Source organism: Melanotaenia boesemani, chromosome 18 (assembly GCF_017639745.1).
Source record: "Melanotaenia boesemani isolate fMelBoe1 chromosome 18, fMelBoe1.pri, whole genome shotgun sequence".
Taxonomy (NCBI): domain Eukaryota; kingdom Metazoa; phylum Chordata; class Actinopteri; order Atheriniformes; family Melanotaeniidae; genus Melanotaenia; species Melanotaenia boesemani.
This window is the reverse complement of record NC_055699.1, coordinates 16,792,102-16,801,802: the sequence shown is the minus strand read 5'-3', so window position 1 is coordinate 16,801,802 and position 9,701 is coordinate 16,792,102. Positions and strand designations below refer to the sequence as shown.

Genomic DNA, 9,701 nt, shown 5'->3' with positions numbered 1-9,701 from the left:
CTCTATCAATTTTAATGATGTTGAAATACAATTTAGGCACAAAATACACAACAAATGCTAATTTGGCCATGATGAGAGGCATCAGAAATTCCTCCCATTATTTATTCAGCTGACTTTCTGCATTTTTCATCAGAACAAATATTCCCATTTCAACAAACACACACATACATACACACATACAGGCACACCATCACAGAGCCAATTTGGAGCATAAATCAACACATTCACTCATCAAATATATGCTCTGTGTGGTTCTCTGTAGTCTGTCCAGTGCACCAAAGACAAATAGTTCTATCCAAAGTCCAGCCAGAGAAACAGAAGGCACAGAAGACTGTCAATATATGCACACATACATTAAACATAACACACCAATGTGTGCTCCAGTGTGTCCAGTCATAAGCTAATACAGGAGTAAATCTTACTTAAAAAAAGGGTAAAGAAAGGAGGCTGTAAAACCAATGTCTTCATGTTTTAATACAACTCCATCCTTACATAAAGTTTTTCTTTATGCACCAACCATTATCACCTGTCAACCATCCGCATCTCCATCTTGACCAACTCCGGCTGTCCTGCTTCTGCCCCACATTTAGGGCACGTAAGGTAAGCATCTGCAATGCTGTGGCTTTTAATGCAGTAATAGCAAAAAACATGGCGGCAGCCCACTGTATGAGGCATGGTAGGCCATTCGCCGCACAGTCCACACTCTTTCCAAACCTCTTGTCCATCTCTTCCTCCTCCATCAGAACCTTCCCCCCCAAATACAAACAAAGACATTGCTGCTTTCAGTTTTCTTGTGTTTATCAGTGGCAACAGGAAGATGAGGAACTCGGCGAAGCCGTGCCAGAGCAGCTCTCTGTTCATGTACTGGTAAGTCACATCCCTGATCACATTGGGCTTACTAAAAACCGCCTGCGCTCCTGTGAGTCTTTCAGCTAGAACGGGATGACGGCCATTCCTCAAGAAAACAAGGAAGTTAAGAAGACTTGCAAACTTTGTGATGCCAGAAACAAGTGCAAGAGCATTGCGGAGACCTTGCTGGAGCAAACCACTATCTCCTTCAGACATGGGTCCCCTTGAACACAAACCTAAGCATGGCAGCAGGTGGTGGGAACGCTCCTGGAGCCATCGGGGACCTGCAGTGAGTAAAGCCAATCCCAACTTCTGCCTGGGGGACAGAGGCCTGTACCGCTGAGATGAGGAAGATTTGCTGTGATAGCGCAGGCTCAGTAAAGACTGGCCCACAGTGGCATTGCTAGAATAGAGTGTAAACCTCCACAGCAGCAGATGAAGCAGAGCCCTCAGTTCTGGCTCCAGAGGGGTGAGCACGCCTGGGCGACAGTTCTGGAAGCACTGGGAGAACTGGGTCCACAGAAGTTGCTCAAGGCTTGAGTCCAACTCAAGCGCATCCAGCTGGCTGATACGCAACACAGGGATGCGTGGGTCGACATCAGGATCTGAACCGCAACCTCCAGCTTTCTGTCTCATGTTGCGCTCAATTTCTAAATCTGCTGGAAAAATAGAAACAAGGACATGTACAAATTAATTAAATTTTAATTGAAAACAAACTCATTTGAGATATACTTTTTACATTTGGTCAACTGCGAACAATATTTCCCAATAGAAGAATGCTGTGTTCATTAAATATATGACAGGTTCAGCAATGAAGGCAGCAGAAACCACCAAACTCTTACTAAAATTGCCAATATTTAAGTACATTAGTGTCTCTTGACATACCATTACTGAATATCATATGAACAGGCAACATCATATTAGCTCTGTTTACGTGTGATATATACAGATGCACAACTATTAAAGGACAACTCTGTCGTCAGGACGAATGAGGCCCCGGAGGTGAAGCCCATCCTGTTAGGAAGGTTATTTTTCTTTATACATAGGAACGAAAATCACTTTTCACATGTAAAACCCGTCCTTAATGCAAGCTTTGAGCTGTGCCATGCAGAGGAGCAGGGGGTCTTAGACTGCTTTCTCCACTGTATAAACACACACAATCCAGCACACACACACACACATACACCCCTCATACAGGAGGCGAAGCCCAGGGGGCTCTCAGTGCCTGCTCCCTCTGGAGATAGGAGTGTGTGTACAAATCACATCACCAGGGATTAGGCTAACGGCACAGTCTCTGGTACACCGTAAACATCTGCCAAATGTGGAACAATTTTCTTCCCCCCTTAAGATTCAACTCCATATGGGATCTCACCATTGTGACGTCTGGGCCATTTTGTGCCGCATACGTTCCCCAGTTTTATCTGCCCTTTCCTCAACTGAAATGCTTAAGAAGTGGAAGACTAACTAACGCAGGGAGAGACAGACCAGGAAGGCCACAGATAGAAGGAGAGGGAGACAGAGAGGCCCTTTTTGTGACAGTAGCTTTTGTGTCTCGCTGAACAGGATTTGTCACGAGGCTTTAAAAGAGATTTCAGCTGGGTAAATATGGCAGTTTTGACAGAAAGAGAGAGAGAGATGATGGTCAGTTTAGACGTTTCTCGAGGAGGTTAAAAAAAAAAAATTCTAACATGCAGTGACAGTGCTAGCGTTTCATTGTAGTGCACAGAACCAGCTGTGTATTCAAAAATGCTTAAATGGAGCCAAGATACACCTTCCAACTAAGTTAAAATTAGCAAATGAATAAAAAGGAGTGAATTCACGCTGAAGTAAGCAGGTATGACAAATTCATTCAGCTGCATTTGAAAAGCTGCCATGTTTAGTGACTAGAATCTCGCCTGTGACGGGAGGGGAGTTTGGATTAAAAAAGAAGAAAAAATAAATAAAAAATCAGAGGTGGTCTGAATGAGTACGCTAACCATTAAACAGGCTCTGTTTGTTTAGCTTAATCTGAAAGTTTTTCCCTTGATGGGAGAAAATATGGAGATTATGGGCCTGTGAGTTTCTGTGTGTGTGTGTATTTATGACTATGTATGTATGTCAAGGATAGCCTTGATCTGTGCAGAGCTCTAATGCAGTGCTAAGTTAATCTATCAGTCCATAGCTGCACAGACACACACACATACACACTGATGAGCACACACACATGCTGCCAGGTGGTGGAAATCCCCGTCACAGCAGCAGCCCTCTTGGGACAGTATACCCGACCGGGTCCAATAGGCTTTTCAAAGCCTTTTATCGAGCAGTTTACAAGTTATGAATGAATATGTTTTATTTGGGGAAACACAGTATTGACAACCACCTATCAATAGTAATGTGACTATTGTCAAGGGTCTGTCAATATTAATGTAATTATGATGTAGAGGGATCAGAGGGATGCTGGAGTCGAGGGCCAAGTAACATCTCCTGCCCACTGCCATATCAATAGCTGGGATTGCTATTGACAGCTTCCCTTCAGACTTGCAGCACTTGCCAAATATATAACAAGCAGACACTTCAGTCAATGCTGAGCTGCCTATAAAAATTAAGCATTTGAATTTACACGGCTTTTATCGTGGACAGCTGGAAATCCATGTTCCTTATGTAATAGTCAAAAGTCACAGTCAATGCCTGTGTTTACACAGTAATGACAGGGTGTGTGGTAGAGGGCAGCTAGTGTTGCATTTGCACATGCACATAAAAAAAAGAAAACAAAACACACAAACACACACACACACATACACAAAAACAAAAAAACATGTATGTATGGAAAAACAGGCAGGGGTCAGCCAACCAACTGAGAAACAAAACAAAAACAAAGCAAAACCAAACAAAAAAACACTCCTTTGGAAAGTTGGTTCACAACCAACAGAGTCACACAGCAAGTTAGGATAGATCATGCTGTTCGATCAGATCTGTTAAAATACTTTAAGCATTTTCCTGCAAATGTCAAAGGGTATTTTGACTGAGATCAGGTGAGAGTTTATTCCCTTTTTGCTAACAGACAACAACAGCAATATCCAGTCTAACTGGGGACACACTACAACATTGCTTTGAGGCAAAAAGGAGGCATGACCAGTGCAAGGAAGGAGAAACGAGGCAACAAAAGCATATAGCGCATCAGCCTAAAGCCTTGCAGCTGCAATAGGTCCTCTGAACACTAGACATCAGGTTGTAATGACAGCTACCATGCAGAAAGACGGACAGACAAAGAGACGGACGCATCAGACGACATGTCATGAAACCTCCAGCCGGGAGCTCTGAGCTACCATCTACTGATACAGTGAGGCGGAAAACTGGGTGAAAAGATAACTGAGGTGAAAAATAAGGGAGGGGAGGGACAGATAAGCTCAAACCTCTCCCTGGGAGCTGACCTTGAGAGTGACGGTCACAACAAAGGAGGAGGGAACAGTCCTGTAGCACACAACTCAGCCTTAGCAAGGTGTGGGTATCCAGGGAATAGCCTACAGACAGAGGAAGGCTGCACTTTCTTCTTGACCTTGGCTTTGGTGTCTTGGGGAAGGATGAGGGTGTTTAGGGCAGAGGGACTAAAGACTGGGGATGCTGGGAAGATGGAAAGTCTCTGGGGAAAGGCATTTTGTTTTTTTTCTGCAGCAGAAGCTACGAAGCTCCTTGCAGGGCTATTTTTCCACGCCAGTTGGAAAAAGTGTGGCCAAAAGTCTCAGTTTAGCTCCTCGAGTATTGTAGCTCTCAAATTGCTAAACATTTACTATGGTTGTTAGTATAATGCATTGGCTGAAATAATGCGTAAATGTTCACTTGGCTCTCTATGATGCTCAAACAGAGAAGAAGCCTATGAATTGGCAAAGCATGCTGGATTACGTTACATTATTTCTCTCGTTCATGTAAATTAATTTGCCTAAAAGCGCTGGTGGATAAAACCTATTTCTCTGAGCACTCCAGTCTTGTTTTTTTTTTTTCTCCCACTCCTTCACTTTATTGCCCTTCTTTCGCCAGGAACGAGCAAGGACCTATTAGCCGAGGCTTGCTAATGTCCTCACTGTGAAAACGGATGGGAATGTCAGATTCAGAACTTTTAAGAGAGTGATGTCATACAGCAGACCACGGGCATTACAGGGACACTAAGATTACCCAGGCGGTAACCAGACTAATTGTTATGAGTCTATTTCATGAAAAATGAATGCGTGCAGATGCACAGAGGGGTCTTCGGGCTGTGTGTGCATCACACACTAATGCTTTATCAAGGCTCCCCTCTTTCCTTAATCACCCAAGACTCCTCCGAGCCGTGGGGTGAGAGCAGAGTTAATGCCTGAACAAAAAAAATAAAAAAATACAGCAGCTAGAACAGCACATCTGACACACAAAATGTGCTCTGCTTAATCTGGTTTGCTCAGAAGGTGAATTATTTAAGAGAATTAATTGATTTCATGAGTACAAAGGTTGAGTATGCTAAGGCTGTATGAGTAATAAGTACAAGGGTTTGCAGAAAACAACTTAAAAGGTCATGAAACATTTAGAGGGCAGAAAGGCACAATGATTGTGGAGGAAAAAAGCAGCTAATAAATGAAAGAAGTGAATTAGTGTCTTTCTTAGGAGTCAATGGGAGAGGAACTCTTGAAAATAAAATGTGTTATCCCGTGGAATATTTAATCAGCACATTTCTTCACCTTTCTATATTCATGAAAATAGCAGGGATAATGAAAGGGAAAACATTTTGTCTGCCTTTTAAATCTTTTCAATGATTTACATGTGTGCGGGGGAGGACGTTCTAAACTGAGGGGAAGCTGCTCTTTGTCTCCTGCAAAATCTGGAAATGTGAAGGCTACAGAGGGATGACAAATTGAAGAGTTTGCAAATCAAACTCACTGTATAGATGCTCTTTCTAAAGGATCCACACTCATCTTCAAATGGATGTTAAGCTCTTTGATTTTTTTTTTTTTTTTTTTTAAATACAGTGCTTTCTGGCGGTTTGAAAGGTGAAAGCACAAGGGTAAAACTTCTGAAATAGGAAGATTTTATTTTTTTTCTTTGTTTCTTATAACTCTGAATTGAATACTACTGGTTAGAAGAACCATGTATGTAAAAAGAAAATTTGTAGTCTTTTCTTTCTCATGAAATTTGTCTGAATGCACCATATATAGAATTCTTTTCAAGATATCCCTGTTGCCTTTACAACTTGCCTTCATCTGGAAACTATATAAATTGACCCAGTGACCCCAGACTGAAATCACAACCAATTTAACTTTTCTTACTCCTTTAAAAACCAGTCATCAAGCTAAGTGTTCAGCTCCAGAGGTGCATGCAGGCCCATGCCTCAATGTCATGCAATCAGCTGCGCCACATTTTTCTCATAATAACACTGTCTACTTAATTTTTTAGCTTGTGCCAATCAGCCTTTAACAATAACAAAAACCCAAATCTGTTCCATTTTGATAATAAGGCAAGAGTATTATGTGATAATCACAGAGAGGATTTGGTTTTGGCAGAGTGTGTGAGAGCAGTACAGTGAAAGCCACTGGAAAGGAGCGATATAACCAAGAGGCAGATAAGAGTAGAGGAGTGATGATTGGGATGAGAGAAATGAAGTGAGTAGTCTCCTGAAAATCAATAAGATCAACTTTGCCTTGAATCTCAATGCAGAAGGTTTTGATCTCTAGCACTGATTATGACGGGGAATAATGGAATTATGTGCGGGGCTGCAGAACATACTCTTGAAAGAGCACAGTCTCACAAGGTTACTTACCAAAGTTTCAGTATCTGCATTCCTGGACCACAAAATGAATACCAATTCTCACAATACTTGCTCATTTGAAGGCTATGCAGCATGTATTATAAACCCCGATGAACACATCGACAATCTACTTAATTTTAAATACAAACGTGCCGCAAAAGGGAGGAAAACACAACAAAATAGAAGACTACTTGCTAGACAGTAACAAGGTCATAACGTGAGGCTGCGAGTCTTTACACTGTTTACACGAAGCAGACGTGCAGCTTTCGTTCTTCCTGTAGATGTGACAGGCTACGGAAGACAATTACATACACTTGTAGTTTCTAAGCAATGTATTAAATGCATATTTACCCATTTATTATCGGTGAAATACTGCAATCAATACAACTGTTCTCCCAACTACGCTGAAGACAATCTGTTTTCCGGGTTGTATGTTAGCCCCGCCTCTTTGAGAAAGCAAACCAATGATATACAGAATCGTCATGAGTCAGAAGCCTGTGACCACAACTAGCCAATCACAATACACAGCGGCAAACTCTGACGGGAAGAATTGGCCATCTGGAAATAAATAATTTTAAGTCTTCAGTTGTAGTAACGGTGCATAACGACTGTTCAAGAAACAGTTAATGCTTAACTCAATTCATAATGAAAAGGAATACCTAATATTTAGCCGCCCCTACGGCTGTTTCATAGTGTAAACGGCGCTAAACGGCTAGAATTTTTTAAAACAACAATAGTGCGTGAATATGAGTATTAGCTAGGTAGCTTTTCTCAAGCCTAAATGCAAGGGCACTGTCAAATAATGCAGTCAACTTGCACAGCGAAATTGGAAGAAACATCGGAGGTGTTGGGACGGTGTGTCAGTAATCTGCACCTTCCCTCTCCTTCAGGTGCAAAAGAGCTGAAAGTAGACACGCAAGGTCTTGCAATAGAGTCGAACAGCATTAAACAGCTACTAAATGAGTTAAACAGACTTAACAAACAGAGGTTGAGCTTTCTGGAGCTGAATACCGATGCAACAAGCAAGGAACTGCTGCAGGTAAGTTATTGTGATCACGTGTTGGTCCGTGCAGGTCTGCTTGTAAGTAGCCTCAGTCTCGATTTATTCCATTGTTATTATATAAATGCAGTTAGATTACCGTTTCAGGGGGTTAACAGTGTTATTACATATTTACATAAAATTGCAAAGGGATGTCCAGTGCCTAATTATCCCAGATTTGTTCCACAGTTATTGCTCTGTAAAACCTTTTAATGAAAGGCACTCCTTACCCGATTTTTCCCCTTGTCACTTTCACTGTTTCTGTTAAGATGAAAGGTTCAGCCCTAATTATAGTGTCTTTAGCACCTTATTTTACCGGGGACACACTGCAACCTTACTTATAAAACTATAGCATTCTGGAAACCTTGATTGTACTTATAAATTAAATCAGTAGCATGAAATATGTATTTTAAATACATCACTATTTATACCCAGAATATCCATAGTCTGTATAATTTTGTGCTACCTCTATTGGCACTAAGTTATCTTCCATCCATTTTCAAATCAAAGAGTATCCTGTCCCCCTCCTCTCAAACATCAGAAGATGACCTCTGTCCTGTCAGACAAATGACAGGAGGAAGCACAGTGGTGCTTTCATAAAGCCGCAGCACTTGTAACAGGTGGCAAATTGCATTATGTTTCCATCTCAGCGGTAGAGATCAGGAACACAGATCCACACTCATATTTTAAAAAAGAAAGGTTTCTAATCATCAGGATTGTCATGTGACATCATTTAGCTGCTGAATGTAGCCAGTGTGAGCTGGACTGTGCATCAAAGCAAGAATAACAAGGTTTCAGAGATGGGTTTCGGTCAGCCGGCCCCAGCCGAGGGCCCACTTAACAAGGTTATGCGTTTAGAATCCAGGAGCGCCCAAGTCCTAAAGGTTTATGTGGACAGTTAATCATAAGGCTTGTCCATTGAAAATGCAACACTTATTCTTCTGTGAACCCCTTGTTGGTTTAGGATGTTTCCTAAAATGTTGAAATACTTCAACAAACAGCCAAGTAAGAAATTCACAACAAGTATATTATTATACTCTCCTTTAAGGATGTTTTCACAAATAACTTTTCCAAAGCTGAAACATAGAAAACTAAAACATGATGACAAGCCTTGAATGCTACCTTAGATTTGTCCGATTTGTCAATTTGCTTAATGTTAAACATCAGAGGTCAGTTTACGGCATATTGACTTTTGGGGTATAGGGGACAGGCCTTTTGGAATAAACATGTACAAATTCTCCTCAAAGGCAGTTTAATTTAAACTTTTGTGGCATTGCTTTTGTTTTTGTCAGCTGTAATCATTGTATGCTAAGGCTATCTAGCTAACTGTACAATCCCTTGAAGGAAAGAAGTACACATAATATAAAAAACACACTTGAAAGACAGTACAGGGGGTAACTTTGAAGATGTAGTATGTCAGTGTGGGACCATAGTCTCGTCACCTACAATAAAATTAGAAGTTTCAAATGCATTCCTCCAGAAATAAAAATCAGACCTTTGGCCAACTCTTGTCTGCTCATCACAATATTTCTTTTTAATAAAACAGTACAAAAGTCATATATTCTGAATCTTAGAAGGGCAACCTTATGAAAGCAAAATATTTCTGACCTCCGTGTTTGATCTTAGTAAATCCGGCCATGAACAGCGCACAACTGCGTGCACACGCAAAGAGATTGCATTGTTTTGTGATTTGTGGGTGATTAACTAAGAATGTTGGCGCAGTTGATAACAGGTGCAAACCGCAGTATACAAATGAGGATTTAGTGTGCGTTGTGGTTTCGCCATGGAGAGTTTAGGAGCAGAGCACAAAGGTCACAAATGCAAAAAAAAAAAAAAAAAAAAAAAAGACCTGATGAAATACAGATATTAATAGATGAAAAAAAATATTGCTGAGCTCCAGAAAAGAAATTTAAACATCACCAGAATGATGAACAGTAAATGCAGTTGGCAAAACACCAGATGAGGTTAAGAGGAGGTGACAAGATATAAAACGGAGTTCCAAAACAAATTGCTTGTAATAAAACTTCAGCAAATAAGACAGGTGGGGCACAGAAGATGCCTCTG

General features: G+C 41.1%; 2 protein-coding genes across 5 annotated transcripts in view; one reads left to right on the top strand and one right to left on the bottom strand.

Moving 5' to 3' along the window:
• pex2 (peroxisomal biogenesis factor 2) lies at positions 1-7,036 on the bottom strand. Of its 2 annotated transcripts, none has more exons than XM_041969068.1 (2): positions 6,950-7,036; positions 1-1,508 (listed from the first exon to the last, which is right to left on the bottom strand). In XM_041969068.1, exons 1-2 carry the CDS (start codon positions 6,951-6,953, stop codon positions 523-525), a joined length of 990 nt encoding a protein of 329 aa, XP_041825002.1. In that variant the 5' UTR covers positions 6,954-7,036; the 3' UTR covers positions 1-522. The 2 variants fall into 2 exon arrangements, with proteins under 2 accessions (XP_041825002.1, XP_041825003.1); XM_041969069.1 differs by having other exon boundaries at positions 1-1,505.
• A 126-nt stretch (positions 7,037-7,162) lies between these two features.
• Positions 7,163-9,701, top strand: part of LOC121629120 (early endosome antigen 1-like) — a 118,475-nt gene continuing 115,936 nt past the window's right edge. For all 3 annotated transcript variants that reach the window (XM_041968675.1, XM_041968674.1, XM_041968673.1), the window contains exon 1: positions 7,163-7,637. In XM_041968675.1, the coding sequence (XP_041824609.1) occupies positions 7,380-7,637 (258 nt within the window). In that variant the 5' untranslated portion in view covers positions 7,163-7,379. The remainder of the gene's footprint in view (positions 7,638-9,701) is intronic.